Source organism: Aedes albopictus, chromosome 1 (genome assembly GCF_035046485.1).
Source record: "Aedes albopictus strain Foshan chromosome 1, AalbF5, whole genome shotgun sequence".
NCBI classification, from domain to species: domain Eukaryota; kingdom Metazoa; phylum Arthropoda; class Insecta; order Diptera; family Culicidae; genus Aedes; species Aedes albopictus.
The window spans coordinates 215,873,542-215,891,704 of NC_085136.1; the positions used below are offsets into that span (position 1 = coordinate 215,873,542).

At 43.0% G+C, this 18,163-nt stretch overlaps 2 protein-coding genes across 2 annotated transcripts in view; both read left to right on the plus strand.

Moving 5' to 3' along the window:
* LOC109621537 (proteoglycan Cow) overlaps positions 1-18,163 on the plus strand; it is a 626,835-nt gene that overhangs the window by 108,739 nt on the left and 499,933 nt on the right. The window lies entirely within an intron of this gene.
* Positions 8,912-12,344, plus strand: LOC115267143 (lumican-like). The gene is made up of 2 exons (XM_029873982.2): positions 8,912-9,949; positions 10,015-12,344. The coding sequence occupies exons 1-2, from the start codon at positions 9,924-9,926 to the stop codon at positions 11,150-11,152; spliced, it is 1,164 nt and encodes a 387-aa protein (XP_029729842.2). The 5' UTR covers positions 8,912-9,923; the 3' UTR covers positions 11,153-12,344.

Below are 18,163 nucleotides of genomic sequence, written 5' to 3' on the forward strand. Positions count from 1 at the left end.
TAGCCCCAGACCATCATGGGCTGAATTTGCTAGCTTTGTAAAGCAGCTGGACGGCGATTTATTGCAAATCGAAACCGCGTATAGAACTGCCCAGGAACGATCTCTGTTCATTAAATTCACATCTCGGGAGGCAATGACAGAATCGCTTACTAAGAATGCGGATCCGAGGAAGTTTTACTACACTAACGGGGAGGCAGTGGAGGTGCAAAATTTAATGTCGATCGCGGGCAGCAACGTTCGTTATGTCCGTGTGTTTGACTTACCACCAGAGGTGAGCGACGAAAGACTCGAACTAGGCGTGTACGGGAAAGTGGAGCGCTTAGTCCGAGAAAAGTTCGCTCCGGAGCTTGGATTGTTACATATGTACACTGGGGTGCGTGGTGCATATATGGAGGTAACGAAGGAAATTCCACCGGCAATTGAGGTAGGTGGCCGTAAGGGACATGTCTTCTACGACGGTTTAAAGGACACCTGTTTCCTTTGCCATGCCGTGGGTCATCGAAAGGACTCCTGCCCACAGCGTGTGCGCCGGCACAATCTGCGACCCGGATCGTATGCAGAAATTGTTTCCAGACAAAAACCAGTGGCAGCAGCCCAGCAAACGGTAGAAGCACAGACAAACAGACGTCTCACTCTACTCACTTCCCATCGTTTCACTTTTTAACGGATTATTCAAATATTCCGTAGTTCGCAAATCGCTCGCTCATGGCGCTCGCATCGTTTTTGCTCCTGTTTGACGTTTGCTCACTACCGCCATCTACTCAGTAGGTTTGCGTACCACAGCAAAATTAGCATTGGGCGATTATGTTTGCGTGACGATGATTTTTATCGCATTTTCTTCCAAGTGACACGTCTGTTTGTCTGTGGTAGAAGTATCGGAAGAAATCATTGAACTTACGGAAGAAGACATCACTGACGAAACAACGGAAGCGGAAAATATTATTGAGGAAACAACGGATCAACATCAAGCGGAAGTAACTGGAAGTGAAAAAGAACGTGGAAAAAAAGAACGTCGGATAGAAGGCATTGCAACACTGGTTCAGGTGGCAAACGCGATCAGTGAAGCGGTTGGAAAGCAGCAAGCATCCCAACGTCGAGCACAATTTGCATCATCAGGATCAAAGGAGCACTCGAGACCGAAAAAGTTATGCTCTCGGAAGAGCCTGCGGGGAGTAGCAGGAAGCGATTTGTAAGACACTTTGAAGTCGAAGCGTAAGAATTTCTCGTACTAATGACATGCAATGACAATTTTGAAGCCAAAAGTGATGTTTTGATCTCTTGCTCCATTGTAGATGTCTAATTTACACAAGACCATACACATAAATTTTTAAAAGCAGTTGAATTACTTATATTAACATTATTTTGTAGTGGTTGAACTTGGTTGTGTTCTTTATCAAAAATTAAGTACTTTTTCCATCAGCAGCTATTCAATACTGTAGCAAGATACAAAATCACTATTTACAATTTTTTTAAGCGCCAGTCAGTGCTCCTGTTATTATTTATTTATTTATTTATTTATTTATTTATTTATTTATAAAAGAAACCATCGGACTTATAGTCTAAATGATTGTAAAAACTTAAACTAAACAACGTTTACATATTAAAACTAAATTAAGCCAAACAATACAAATTACAATTTACTAAAAACATTTAACATCATAGTAGACGCTGACGTTTCACGCGGTTGGAAAAGCGCCGGACAGGTTCCCCGAATTCGAATTCATCTTCCACCGTAGAAAATGTCCTTAGCATAGCAGAGAATGGTTCGTTAAGGCCATACGAGGTGCGATGAAAAGCATGATGTATCACAGCGGTGTTGCGAGTCCGCCGGGATGTACGAAAGCCAATCCTGGCCAACAAGCCTGGAGCATCTAACTCACCGTTAATAATTTTGGCAGTGGTAGTTACTTGTGCAAGTTTTCGTCGGTCCTCCAAAGTATCGAGATTCAGCAAGCGGCATCGATCAGAGTAAGATGGCAGATTTACGGGATCCCGCCAAGGCAGACCCCGTAATGCAAGGCGGATGAAACGTTTTTGAACCCGCTCGATCCTTAATATCCATGTTAGCTGATATGGCGTCCAGATAACAGATGCGTTCTCCAAAATTGGACGAACGAGTGCACAGAACAGTGATTTCAGGCAATACGGGTCCGAGAAATCTCGGGCAATCTTCGAAACAAAACCAAGCTGACGATTTGCCTAAGTAATAATTGCCGTAATATGCGGTACAAATGTCATACTCGTGTCTAGCTGCACTCCCAAGTCACGCACTTGTTCCACACGGTTGAGCTGAACTCCGTCAATGCAGTAGTTGTACCTTATGGGCTGTTGTATTCGATGGAATGTTATCACTGAACATTTAGCAATGCTCAGCATAAGTTTATTTTTGCAACACCAGTCTGAGAATGTGTCAATTAACGATTGCAAGCGACGACAGTCCTCAATGGTTCGCACCACAACATAGATTTTTGCGTCATCAGCAAAAAATGATTTGCAATCAGGTCCAAGCAGCGTTGCAGCATCGTTGATGTACAGGGAAAACAAAAGAGGGCCCAAATTACTTCCTTGGGGAACACCTGATCCGTTCGAAAAAGGAGACGATACTGCGGAGCCAACTCTGACGCGGAGTGTTCTACCAATGAGGTATGAGCGTAGCCATGAAACAAATCTCCCAGAAGCGCCCAATTTCCAAATTTTATGGAGAAGAATCTCGTGACTAATCTTATCGAAAGCAGCTTTTAAGTCCGTGTAAACAGTGTCAACCTGGGCTCTATTTTCCATTTGATTTAGACACGTGGAGGTGAATTCCAGAAGGTTTGTCACTACAGATCTTCCGGGCATAAAACCATGCTGGTCCAATGAGATGTAATTATGCGTTTGGCTAAGAATAAATTTCCCAACCATAATCTCAAAAACTTTTGATCCGGCAGAGAGACTCGTGATTCCTCTATAATTTTCCACGTTGTTCCGATCACCTTTTTTAAAGACAGGAAACATGGCTGAATGCTTCCAAATCTCGGGAAAAGCGCGCTGGTCGAACGATTTGTTGAAAATACGACAAAGAGGTTCGGAAATTGCATCACAACATTTCACGTAAACAATGGCAGGAATCCCATCAGGTCCTGGAGTATACGATTGCTTCAGTTTCCTAATGGCAGTGGAAACCATCTCTGGGGTGACGAGAAATAAGTCGAGGTCGACAATATTCAGGGGAACAGAACTTGCGGCATCTTGCACTTCGTTAGCGGAAGCGGTGCGATCGTCAAATACAGAAGAAAAATAATCTGCAAACAGTTCACTGGCAGTGGAATCGGAATTAGCGGCTGTTTCATTGAGGAAAACGTTAGTTGGTACACTTGGATTCTTCCTTTTGGAGTTGACGAAATTCCAAAAATCTTTAGGATTGTTGCGTAAACCGATTTGAACACGCTGAACGTATGATCGATAAAGCATCGCGTTGACCTTACGATATGCTTCGCTGGCATTATGGAAGTCTCGTTTTGTTATGAAACAACGATCTCGACGAAGTTTACGTTGGCATGCATTTCTTTTGCGCCGCAAGTCACGTAATAACGGAGTACTCCATACGGGCGACACAGGTTTCCTTTTCAGTTGGAGATTCGAATCTAACCATTGACTTACTTCGTTACAAAATATTTCAGTCATTTCATTAACGTCCATATCAGCAAGAAGAGTGTTCCAGTCAACTCCCTCGAAGAAAGCACGCAGAGCCGCAAAATCAATGCGACGGAAATTGAACAGACGAACTCCAGGGTCAGCATAACCTTGTTGTGAAGCATTTCTAGCCGGAGTTTGTAACGAAAGCACTAAAGGTGGATGGTGGTGATCTACTGGCACTAACGGGGCAACCGATCTCTCAACCACTACGTTGAGGATATCAGAACCAAAGACAAGATCCAATGTACGCCCGAGCCGATTGCCAAACGAGTTGAATTGGTGCAAATTCAGGAAATCCATGCCGTCGATCAATGCTGAACTAGAAGCCATACACTGGGAGGAATCAGCAGCAATAACAGCTTCGGTGTCTCTTCGTATCCATTTCAATTTAGGTTGATTATAATCACCGCACACGAGAACAGCATCATCACCATGCAGATTCTCACAAAGTTCACGAACAGATGCCACGTGATTTTCCATAATTTCAACTGATTTGCTCTTATCAGGTGGTATGTAGATCGCACAAATCGAGAGGTTCAGCCCTTTAAGGACAAGGTATTTGGAGTACATAGCTCAACATTTCTAGAGCACCGTTTTTTAGAACCGTTGAACGGATTTGGATGAAAATGCATCACGCCAATTGTTCAGTGGTTGTCAACAGCGTGATGCATTTTAATCCAAATCCGTTCAACTGTTCTAAAAAACGGTGCTCTAGAAATTTTGAGCAATGTACTCCAAATACCTTGTCCTTAATCCTGCACGATACACAAACCTGTTCTAAGTTCCTACCTCGATTAGTCACAACTAAGGAACAGGTATATCTCTGGGAAACTGCAACTAAAATGCCTCCGAAGTTCGACTTGTCGCTGTTAAGGCTATTTCGATCGCACCGAAACACGCAATACTGGGTTCCAAACAACTGAATAGAATTAACCCACTCCTTCAGGCCCGTTTCTGTCAAGATTATGACATCGAAATTGCAGTCATTAGCAGCCAGGAAAAATGAATCAATTTTGGTCATCAATCCACGCACGTTTTGGTAATACACCCATATTATGGAGCTTCCAGTACTCACAGTTGCCGCTCCATCATTGGTCACGATAGGAGTGACGGTTGCAGATTCATCGCCGTTGCAAGCATAATGATTTCCAGCGATGTCTGGATTATGCGGAAAGGATCTGAAACTCGAGGAGGATTCAGGCAGGTGGATATTTCTAATGCTTGCATACTTGCCAGAGAGGAGTTGCCGGGAGGTCCCGTCACCAACCACAACCGAAGGACCAGGACGACTCCGTTGGCAGGAACATGATGAAAGCGCGACTTGGTCGGGTGGTTCGGGGACTCCCTCAGAGCTGTAGGCAGTGCGTCCTGGGTGTAGAAGGTTGTTGTTGGCGGCAGTAGATTCTTCGTCTTCGTCAATTGAAATGGTTTGTGCGATGTCCAAACGATTCGGATGGTGAGCGCTGCAACACGAGAGGGATTCAGGCAGATGGACATTACTAATGCGTGCATACTTGCCTGAGAGGAGTTGCCGGGAGGTCCCGTCACCAACCACGACCGAAGGACCAGGACGACTCCGTTGGCAGGAACATGATGAAAGCGCGACTTGGTCGGGTGGCTCGGGGACTCCCTCAGAGCTGTAGGCAGTGCGGCCTGGGTGCAGAAGGTTGTTGTTGGCAGCAGTAGATACTTCTTCGTCATCAGTTGAGTTGGTTAGTGCAGTGTCAAAACACTTTGGTAATAATCTTGTGCGTACGCTCTGGTGTCAGCATTCTTCTGTGTCCATGGAAGCTGTAACATGTTGAGGAGTTTCTGCAGAGTCCGACGTGATGGCGATCGACGGAGTACTAGGTTCAGGCATCCAGTAACTTTGGGCACGATTGTCCTCAAATTCTCGGAAAAGAATACCTTTTGGCCATGATGACGGGTCTACAGCGATTGCACGATATTTGGGATCTACGCCCACTTTAAACGAGATGAAATTCAAAGAGTTTACATCTGTTCCCTTCTTGATCAATGGAATCGCTTTTGCTGAATCGCAGTTCAAGCAATCCATCGTAAGCTTTTCCACAGATTCCGATTTTACACTAGGGTGCAAACGAGAGAGATAGATCCAGAACATCGGCTTTGGCGGTTGCACGGTTGCGATGCCGATGTCGACACTTGATTTAGTTCCACCGATTAATGGTTTAACAGTCGGTTTATCATTCTCCGTACGGCGCCGCTTTGTTGCGCGGCGATTGACGGAAGTGGCGGAAGCAGGAAGAGAAGGAGTTGCGACATTGATTCGGTTGGAAAGCTCAGCAATTTGCTCACTATGCTTAGCCAATACACTTTTCAGTTCAGCATTGGCTGTTTCCTGATACTTCGTAAGCTCAGTAATAGTGTGTCCGAGCGAAGAAACAGTCTTTCGGAAGCGCGCAATCTTCACCAACTTCGTACATTCATCACACATCCAATGCAGATTCGGCAAATCGGAAATGCTATCATTGAGCGTTTTATCAATGCTACCGCATCGTAGATGGACTATATGATCACAAAAGCCCATACATGTTATTACTTCATCCGTCCGTTTGATGGTCTTAGCACATCGATCACAAGCGGATGACATGTTGCAAAGACTAGATTTCCTGAATCAGTCTAAAGATTCTCACGCCGACTACGACTCAGCTCCTTGTGTGCGGCTCGACGGCAATGAGAATGTTGATCTGAGATGTGATTGTGTATATCGCCACCGATGCGTACACTTGTTCGAGCAGTTGAAAGCTTTCGCAATGATGAAACTTTCGACGGGTGTTTGCGTTACCCACCAGTAGGAGTCGCGTCAGTTGGAAATAACAGCTAGTGGCAATTCAGCTTTTGATAGCAAGCAATCAACGAAAACAATCCAATCACATTTAGTGAATTTGTATCACAATGGTGAAGTACACACGATTAACACATACGGATTTGCAAAACAAGACGTTCTCGATAGACACAATAACGAACCGTAAATTTAAGATGCAGACGACACTAAAAATCCAAGAAAAACTCGGGACCGAATACAACTTGCATTACAACGTACAGCAGTGATGCCAATTATGGATGAATGCTCGATATAATCAGGGATGCCAGGTGAAATGTTCAAATGTCTTCACACATTATATTGTGACTTTAGTATAAAATTAATGTTAGAAGTCAAAATTTATGCTATGTTCTCACTAAGGTCTATATGAAGGAATATACCGTGAGGTCATCCAGCAATAATGCATGGTTCTCTTCAGAATTTCCATGGCAATTTCAAGGGGTTTTCCTAAACAAGTTCCTCGGATTTATTTTCACGAGTTCCACAAAAAATCCAGCAGTTTCTCTAGGAATTCCTTCGCGAATTCCTCGGAAATTCTCCCTTGAAGTCCTCATGAATACCTTCAGAAGATCCCTGGGAATTCATCGTGGAGTTTCTCGGGAATTCCTCCAGATCATCCTCGGAAATTTCCCCAACTGGTCCTCGAGAATTCCCCCAGGAGTTCCTCGCGAATTCCTGCAGAAGATCCTCAGCAAATACTCATGCAGATCCTTGGCAGTTCCTCCTAAAGATCCTCAGGAATTCCTCCGGGAGATCCCCAGGAATTTTGCCAGAAGTTCCTCGAAAAATCCTCTAGGAGTTGCACCGGAATTCTTCCATAAGTTTCCCGAGAATTTCTCCAGGAGTTGAGTTTCGCGAGCATTCTCCCAGGAATTCTTTTACAAGTTCCTCCAGGAGTTCCTCGGCAATTCCTCCAGGGACTTCCTCGGGAATTCCTCCAGGAGTTCTTCGGGAATTCCTCAAGGAGCTCTTAGGAAATTCCTTCACGAGATCTTAGGGAACTTCTCTATGAGCTTATTGGGGATTTCTCTTTAGGAATTCCACCAGAAGATCCTTGGGAACTCCTCCAGAACATCCTCGAAAAATCCTTCAAGAGTTTCTCGAGCATTCATCCAGGAGATCCTTGGAGATCCTCCAGGAAGCTCTCGGTAATTCTTACAGAAGTTCCTTGGAAATTTCTGTCGGAGTTCCTCGGGATTTTTCCGGAAGTTTATCGGGAATTCCTCCAGAAATTCCTTGGCAATTCTTCCAGGAGTTCCTACAGGAGTTTCTCGAGAATTCTTCTAGGACTTTATCGGGAATTCCTGTAGGAGGAATCGAATCGGATCGAGAATTCTTCCAGGAGTTTCGGGAACTCCTGCAGGAGAACCTTGGGAGTTCCTCCAGGAGATTCTCGCAAATTCCTCCAGGAGTTGCTCGGGAATTACTCCAGGAGTGTGAAATTCCTCCCCGAGCTCCGCGGTAATTCTTCCAGGAGTTCCACGAGGATTCCTCCAGGAGATCCTCGAGAACTCCTTCAGATGATCATCGAAATATCTTCCAGAAGTTTCTCTGAATGGAGGAAATCGACGAAAATTTCTCCAAATGATCCTCAACAATTCCTCCAGGAGTTTCTTTAGAATTCATCCAAGGATCCTCAGGAATTCTTTCAAGAGATCCTCCGGAATTTCTACAGGAGATCCTCGGTAAATTCCTTCCATGAGTTCTTCGAGAATTCTTGCAGGAGCTCCTCGGGAACTTCCAGAAGTTCATCGACGATTCTTTCAGGAATTCATCAAAAAGTTTCTCGGGAAAACCTCCAGGAGTTCCTTGGGAATTCCTCTTGGCATTCCTCGGGAATATTCTGAGGAGTAACATGTTTCTCGGGAATTCCTCCAAGAATTCCACGAGCAGTTCTTCATAGTTTCTCGAGATCACTTCTGGAGGGATTTCCAAGGAGTTCCTAGAGAAATTCCCGAAAATAAACTCCTTTGTGAATTATCATGAAACTCCTGGAGGAATTTCCGAAACTCCTAGAGGTATTCTCCGAGAGGCGTACAGGTGAATCTCTTGAAGAATTCCCGAGTAACTGAAGGAGAAATTCCCGAGGAACTGTGTTGTGTAATCATTTTTATCAGTAAGCAATGGATAGTTAGTGTTGCGTGTGTATAACAGCTTAAGTTCCCAAGTAACACACTTGTCACCGAAGAGTCACGGCGGCGCAGGTTTTTGTTGCGCTGAAGTCACTGTGACTTACTTCTAGCAAGTAAGTGCTTATTTGTTAGAAGTAAGTCACAGTGACTTCTGCGCAACAAAAACCTGCGCCGCCGTGACTCTTCGGTGACAAGTGTGTTACTTGGGTTTTAACCTATTAATTCCTTTAGGTTTTAATAGTATTAATTTATTGTAATTGGAATTAAAAATATCAATCGGCCAATATATTTTTACCGTACAAAAATTGGCAATCCCAACTTTTGTTTTAAATTAGCATTAGGTTGAGATACTTTTTATGTTACCCATCCATGCATAGTATATCAAAACATGTTTTTTTTTGTAAATTCAAAAAATCAGTATCAAAAAGTTACCTGCAAAACATGTCGTAAATTATTTTTCCCAAGGAGTTTGGATCTATATCAACCTGTAAAAAATATAAAAATGGTGGGTATTGCCAATTTTCATACTGTAAAAAATATTTGTATGATATTTATTACGAAACATGGCCATTTTTTAAAAATCTCGCCGGGGCGACCTATAAACATCATTTCTGAAATTTGCTGGAATACGAAAGTTTGCTTCTAACACCCGTAGCTATCATTTTCAGTTTGAGGCTCCAAGTTTTTAGACCGTGTGCAATTTTGTTACATCTTAGCCCACACATCTCAATACCATTATCTTATACCCCAAAAGGGTCCCAAAGCCGCATCTTTATGCTAAGCGTAAACCATAAAACTAAACCATGGTCTAATTGATCATATTTACTTGAGTACGTCGAACACCAGCCTGTCGCTCATACTTTACCTCGAAGTTGGGTGTAAAGAACTCACTCAACTTTTGTAGCTCCGTATAAAACATTTTTGAGACCGTCCATTAATAATGTAGAAATTTAGCGGAAAGAAAGAGTGTCTGCAATTACTACGAACGAAGGTGTGTTGAAAATCGACCAAACATGCAACGTCATTTGTGGATGCTCCCTTCAATGTACGGGGATTCTCATCTATGCGATGCCTATTACTGTTCAACGTATAGAGATTACTGTTATGGAATGGTGAATTAAAGTCAGAAGAATATTATGAATATTCCGTCTCCTTATCACACTTGTGAGAATAATGATGATTACGCATGCTCGTGCTGTGTCAGTGGCGTTCAGTTCAAATTGAATTATTCAATCATTCGCACTGTATCGGCCTAACCATCGAGAATCATGTTCCAGCCAGCTGTGTTACTACTGTGAGTTTAGGCGTGGAATTTTATACCCAATACCTAAATTTATTGGTTAATTGTACATTTTTCAGATTCATTCTAGTTACTAGCATTTGTAGATGTTCATTGTTGGTTGAAAGAACTTCTAATGGGGCTATCTTAAATGCCTTTCGTTTGATCGACCTTCCAAAACTTCCAGAGTTCGCTCGTGTGAAAGCACTTGAATTTAGGAAAGCGGAAATCCCCTTCGCTTCTTTAAGCATTTTTGATCAACTAACAGAATGCAAGTATCTAGTATTTCGAGAAGGAACAGTGAAACAAATTCAAATGAAAAATTCACTCGTAAGCCTCACAGCCGAGAAAACAAAAACCGAAGGAGTTATCATAGATCTGGGAAGCAATTACAAGCTAGCCAAGCTAAGTATCACTCAATGTTATCTCACCAGGATTCCGGAAAACCTCAACGAACTCAAGGAGCTGGAGGATTTGAATCTTTCGAACAATCGGATAGATTTTGTTACCATGGACAACTTCAAAGGCATGAAGAAATTGAAAAGCATTGATTTGAATTACAATCAAATAAAGCATGTCCTTACCGTCGATGAATCCATCACTTTACCTAAACTCGAACAACTTATGCTCAGTAATAATCAGCTGTATGAACTAGATGTCTGTGGCTGGCTCATGCCAAGCCTCGGCTCTGCATATTTGCGCTCAAATGAACTGACATACGTCATTGGTCTCTCTACAAATAACTTTCGGGCGATCAAGCATTTAGACCTCGGCAACAATCCACTAAACTGCCACTGGAAAGAAGGTTTCGAGAAGTATGCGGAAGATCGCAACCTGTTCCTATCAAACCACGTAGATTGCGATTATTCACATGAAGATACCGTTCCATCGAGTTGCAAATTCACCGCTGCTATGAACAGCAAATTTAAGGCTTGGTGGAACGCAATCGAAGCCAAGAGTGGTGCAATAGTCGGAGACGTCAGTAATAGATTTTCAAACGGTGGTGGCAAATTGAGTATCATAACCGATCAACTGGAAGGACATATTGAAGCAAAAGTTAGGATTCAAATTGAGGAACTGAACAGAAAATTGGTAATGATGGAGAAAAAGTTTATCAAGCAGATGGCCGAGCAGCGAAACATGATTGATGATCTGGTTGAAGTGATATACCGGATGGAGATCGAGCGGGTGTACAATAAAACTCAAAATCGAGGATGAAATTATTTTCCCCTTTTATATTACAGAATTTATTAAAGTGTGTGTTTCTGCAAAAATGTAAAGAGATGCTGTTTTATTTTTGTTTTCATTTTATTCTGATGCTCCACCTTTGGGATAGACTTTGTGTCAATTATCATCAAATTATACCTGAAAATTGTTTCAGACAGCTCTGTGAGGATCGTGTCTTTCTACCTTTTATCTGAACTGTTTCCTAGTCATAAACGGGACTTTAAACAAGTTTACTTCATGGTCCTACTTCGCACAATATCACTTTATTGTGCTGCCTAGCGGGCAAACCGCGAACTAGTCTCCATTTCTTCACCCTAAGCTAAGCTGAGAAGTATGATCTGTTCTTCTTGGAATGTCAAGCATAGGAAAAGAAAGGAAACAGTTTTATTAAACATGGTGAGGAATAATTAAATATAGCGGGAAACTGGTAACTTCTCCCGCAGTCATATACCAATCCAACCTTCTAACTTGGATCAAACCAGCCTCAGGATCTAAATTCTTAGCTGGCAAGTTGCCTATGAACACCCCTCCTCCAGCAGGCAAAGCGGTCATCCACAAGTTCTACAACAGGGTTTCATCCTGACTGAACGGGTTCCTAACTCCAGCGTGACGTATTAGCTTCTCACAGACTGGTACCAGTCGGAGCAAGAACAGGCCAACCACTGCCGATGCCGCCGACTGCTGGCTGCTGGCTGGAGTGCTATTATATCTTGTTTATCCTTATTTATGGTCTGGATGGTGCGTAGAGCAGGATTACATGCCAGGCCAGACAACGCCAACGGAGCAGAAGCAGGTTGTGGGCATTGTTGCTCGCGTGTTCGTTGCAAGACGATATGCGGCGCTCCATCACAGCCACACACAACCGTCGGTCGACGTCGCGTCGGCTTCTGTTCGCTGGTCGAAATACAGAGAGGAGTCGCGGCGGAGGAGTTGCGAAGGTCCTACCATGAGCCGTCGTCGTTCACACTGACTGGTAGACATCTGACTCTTGCCACTAAGCCTTTAATGAAGATGCAGACATGATATTGCAAATTGGAATTTAGTATACCAGTGTAGTGTGTAGGGGTCGAATAGAAGTTTGTAAATCACTAAAGGTTTTACTAAGACCACTACGTTTTTTTTCCGGTGTTACGTCCTCATTTGGGCATATCATCTTACACTGAAAATATATTTTGGTTCATCGTCGGTCTACTGGGTTGGATCCGTGCCCCGGTTGGAATGGGGTCCCTAGTAAAAGCCGGCGCAGATGGAGGCCCTATTGTCAGCAACAAGGTCAGCCATCTTCTGGAGCAGTTGATAGGGTCTGAAGGGTGGTAATACCCTAGCCTTCAGCAGGCCAGATCGTGTTGCACGTAAGCATCAGTTCCTGATGCTTGCGGAATCACGATCCCATGACCTACTGTCGGTGATTCAATAGGTCATGGAATTCCAGAAATCGCTCCAGCCTTCGGTTTGCCATCCTCTCGATCACCTTGGAAATGCAGCAGGTCAGGGTGATAGGTCGGTATTTGGAGGGATCGTTTTCGTATTCATATTTATCTTAGGAATGGAAACGACAAGGCTCTCACTCTATTACGAGAGGAAGAATCCGAAGGGGGAAGTTTTTAAGGAAAGGAAAGCCGATGCCGTCCCGGCCAGCGGATTTTCCATTTACCTTAGCGCGGAATGAAGCTCATCGAGAGAGAACGGTTGATTTATCTGCGTGTTGTTTGGATTTTCGGGAACGATAGCATATTACTGAGTTGATAGCAGGTTGTGTGCAGCGCTTGAAAGATTCCTTGTAGGTAGGTGCTGATGCTTGACAGACTGGCGAAGTATTCTCCAAGGGCCTTGGAAACTGTGGGGGTATCTGAAATTGACGTGTTTTGAAAACAAAGGGCCAGGGGTTTTGTCTGCCGTTTGCCACTGAGAGAGTTTATTATCTTCTTGAGTTCACGACCTGGTCGGTTATTTGTGCGAGGAAGGATGACTTGGCAGCTCCAATGGTTTTATTGACGAAGATTATTCAATTCGTTGGCTCGTGATTCCGAGCTAGGTCACGAAATGCCTGTTCATAATTGCCCCAATCGGCCTTCTCCTACATCCATCCTGCGTGGTGGCCATGGAAGCAATTTGTAAAGAGAAATGGTCACTAGCGTATAGATTGACCGGGATTGATCGTGCAACCGACTCACTTCTGTGTCATCATACTTACCTTAACGATCAGGCTAAGGCCTGGGTGGCCTCTGCTGTACATAGTAGCCGTCTCCATTCCACTCGGTCCACTCTGCATAGGGTCCGCAGATCATCCTCCACTTGGTCGACCCACTTTGCTCGATGCACAACACGTCTTCTTGAATCGGTCGGATGACTCTCGAGAACCATTTTAGTCGGGTTGCTTCCGACATCCTAATGACGTGACCCGCCCACAGTAACCTCCCGCTTTTCGCGATGGTTGGTTCTCTTAGTAGCTGATACAGCTCGTGGTTCATTTACCTTCTCCAAGTCCCGTCTTCCATCTGCACTCCGTCGTAAATGGTACGCATCACCTTCCGTACAAAAACTCCAAGGGCGCGTTGGTCCTCTGCACGTAGGCTCCATGTTTCGTGCCCATAGAGAACTACCGGTCTAATCATTGTTTTGTAGAGATAGTTAACTTCGTGTGACGGCGAACTTTGTTCGATCGTAGAGTTCTGCGGAGTCCAAAGTAAGCACGATTTCCTGCCACAATGCGTCTCCGAATTTCTCTGCTGGTGTCGTTGTCGGCGGTCACCAGTGAGCCCAGATACAAGAATTCTTCAACCGCCTCGATTTCGTCACCGTCGATAGAAATTCGGGGTGGCGGGTGCGGTGATTCATCCCTGGAAACCTTTGCCATCGTGTACTTTGTCTTTAACACATGAATCACTAATCCGATTCGCATTACATCATTCTTTGGTCGGATAGTACGTTTCCGCCATCGTCTCAAATTTGCGGGCTATAATACCCAAGTAACCAGTAAGCATTTAAAATAGCATTCCTTCAGCATTATAGTAGCCTTTACGACAAGGCGTTTAATGCTAATTAGCCGTATATGCGCCTATAGTGCTACCTCACAGCAGGTTTTGGCAAAATAACGGGCTGTCTTAGTGCTATCCCTTCAGGAACGTCGTGACGAAATGTCAAAGAAGCGTAACGCCTCGTCGAGCAAAAAAAACAAAAATAGATTGACGTCTTATTCTCGTTCTCTCAGCCTGCTTCCCCGCTTCATCGTCCTACCATATTCCAGCCGGTGCTAGGTGGTACTTTTTTGCTGATTTTTGTAGTGATGTAGGTTTGAACTTACGATCGCGGAGATTGATTAATCATATCTGCTTCGGATTCTGTTGCTCCTGATCCACGATGCTAAAGCTGTCCCGGTGGCGTGCGTTGATTTAATCGCCAATATAAAGAATGATTCGATAACAGCTTCAGATTCAATATCCAAAACTTGTTTTCATTGAGATATTTCATTGTGGTAGAGCATTACGATCCCTTCTTTTAAATACCTGTGGAATAAGATTGTTTCTTCCCTCTTTCGAACAATCCTATGATCCACCAAAGCATCCACCTATTCGGCACATATTTTCCGACGAAATGATAAATAATTGGTGATTTTTTGATGGGCAAGTTCCCAATCCAATCCAGCTGCAGTAATGTTTTCTTTGGTGCTTTTGGATGAGTAGGGGAAAATGAAGAAACAAAAAAGATACACAAATTTGTAAACAGATGCATAGGCCCTTTAAAGGAGAGACAAAATGTGTTGCCAAATGCGTAACATATCTCCCAACCTTTTTGCTCCTAGCATTTAAAGAGCAGTTGAAAAGCATTCTGTATGCTCCCAAGTGAAACCACTTCAAGCAGTTGAAATGCTAATTAACAGCCGAAAGCTTTTGAGCAGCACAGCTTATGCTAACTCAAGGCAGCTATGCATTCGAACTGCTTATGTAGGGCAGCAAGCAGTTGAAATGCATAATACGGGCTGATACACGGCTTATTCAAATGCTTAGTGGTTACCTGGGTATAATTATCATCAGCGATACCAAGCAACTGAACGGGCTTGATGAAAATCGTTCCACTCGTGATTATCCCCGCTCTCCTAATTACACCCTGTAAAGCAATGTTGAACAACAGGCACGAAAGACCATCACCTACCCATAACCCTCTGCTAGATTCGAAGAGGCTCGAGAGTGTCCCTGATACTCGAACTACGCACATCATTCGATCCATCGTCGCCTTGATCAATCGTATCAGTTTATCCGGGAATCCGAGCTCGTGCATAATCTGCCATAGCTGGTCCCGGTCGATTGTATCAGACACCGATTTCGAATCGATGAACAAGTTATGTGTGGGCACGTTGTATTCGCGTCCTTTCTGCAACACCTAGAAATCTTTCGGGGCTAGAAATCTTTCGTCCTGCGCACGTACTCCCAGAACCCCGAAGGTTAGGATCCCAAGGGCAACAGACTGACGCTGATTGGTGCCACGCAGCAGAGTCCAACGATATTGACCACGAAGTGATAGATTCGGTTACCCCGAATCAGTTTTTTCAAGCAATTCATGGAAAAACTTCTCTAATAGAATACTTGAAAAAAGAATGCTGACAGAATCTTTGAACTGCCTTTCTGAAGAAATTCTTGTAGGAATTTCTAAAGGAATTCATGAAAAAATTGAAGTTAAAATTAAATTAAAAAAAAATCAAGAAATTCCTAAAGCAATTCACGCAAGACTTTCTCTTAGAATTCGTTGAGGAATTTCTCGAGTAATCACAAGCAGAATTTCTAAAGGAGTCCTTTCTGGAGAAATTCATAAGAATATTTCCAAATAAATCCTAGAAAAATATTCCTAAACCCGTGTGAAGAATTCCTGGAGGAATTTTCTGAGGGAGTTTCTGAAGCAATCCTCCAGAATCCAGAATTTGCATAATAATCCCTGTAGCAATTTCTGAAGTGAGTTTTGGAAGATTCCCCAAAGAAGAACTTTCTAAAAGATACGTTGTAAAAATTTCCGGATAAATATTTTGAACAAGTTCTGGAGAAATCCCCGGACTAATTCCTGGGGGAATTTATGATTGTTCATGGATTGTTATGCATGATCATGTATAAAAATTGTTTTTGAACTTCATAACAATAAGAAAACTTCAAAATTTGGAAAGATCGCTGGGGATTCTTGTGGAAATTTTTAGAGGAATCACTAGAAAAACGTCTTAAGGATTCTCAAATTTTCAGAAGATTTCCCCGGAGAAATTTCTAATAAAATATCTGGAGGAATTTTTGAAGCATATCTATATAATATATGGAGGAATTATTGAAGGAATTATTAGACAAATTTCTGGTGCAACCGCTGAAGGAATGTAGAAATGGAGAAAATTTTGAGAGAATCCCTGAAAAAAAAAACTTAAGGGACCTTCACCTTAGTCCAATTTGCACTGCATTTCTTCGTAATCCAAGTATTTTTCAAAAATCGTCAAGTGTCATCACGTAATTCAACTCTTGACCCTAGTAGGATGTTGAGGTCAATATGACCCAGACTGGCACGTTGAACACGCTAACCAGACCCCCCCCTCTAATCTAAACGATGGAAGTCATATTTGAATGACCCCATAAGGAGGGCTAAGCTAAAATGCTCAGAATCAGAACAAGTCGTACTCTATACATTCTTTGCCACCTTGATACCTTCATCACGACACAGGCTTTCTTTAGCCTTCTGCAATTAAAATAATCTTCCATCTGGATTACGTAATTGTTTTGTCCAAGGTTTTGTCCTCAGTGTCAAAATATACGCTACGCAGTTACGCAGCTTTTTGACGCACGTCATTGATAGTTTCCTGAAAGCACCGCATTCCGTTCTGAACCATGATTTCTTGTGCATAAGCTACCACACTCAACTGTTGCCGCTTTCTGTGTGGTTGACCGGTTGCTCATTTATTGTTTTCGTCCAGTTTTACTATCTGTTGATTGTGTACCGTTCAAGGGTCTCTAAATAAAATGCCAAAAATGTCTGGTGGAAAATTCTAATTAGCTTGTTCGATGGTTTTGTAGTTGATGCCTATGGAAAAATTCTTAATAAAATTCGTAGAGAAAAAAATCTACCAATAGCTATAAGATTTTTGTCTATTCATCTTATTTTTTTGGGTATTCTTATTCTTTTAAGATATAGATTTTGACCGTATTGGTTTTTGCTCCTACTTTCCACGTTAAGCTCTCAAATAAATACCATCGATGACTTTCTGGAGTTACTGTTCACGTGAAGCGCAGTATCATCATTTTGAAATCATTCCCAGCTGAACCACCTCACCAAATCCCGAATCCAGCACAGAAGATAGAACCACGATGAGATTTCATTTCCCATGCTCGGCTATCGGCTATCGGCAACTACTCTGTACGATGTTAGCCTATTAGGAAGGTACCTCCTCTTCGGTGGGTTTCTAAATAGCAAAAAATACCCTCGAATCGAACCATGAGCGAACCAACCGAACGAGAGCGAGCCAGTAGTGGCAGACAGGATTTCGGTGAATGGATATTTATTGAAAGATTACGTGTGCCATTTTCAAAATGAAATTCATTTGCATATTAGAACGGACTAAAGCCCCAGACAAAGTGACCTGTGTGTACTAGGGTACGTACGGCACATTCTTTGCTCCATATCGTAGCTAGTAGCACTCCCTCGAATGGTTCTGCAAAGTCGGGGGGACTGATGGTGATACGATGAGTACGGCTTGGCCAGTGTGTTGGTCATGTGGTGGATCCTGTTTGTATCTCTTGTGGACTCTGTCGTTGTCGGGAAGGTTGTTTTCGAACTTTGGGAAGAATTTTGGGAAAATGGTTTTTCGGTATTTGAAATATTAATGCGGTCCACGACAAATTAAAAAGGGCTTTTAATAGGCTATTAACTCAAAATATTACTTTTTATGTTTTCTATCTTAAAACCTTTTATGTTTCTCATTCAAACAACAATTTTGTTGAATTTTTGAGCTTGGTGATCTAGTAACTGAGAACAATGCAG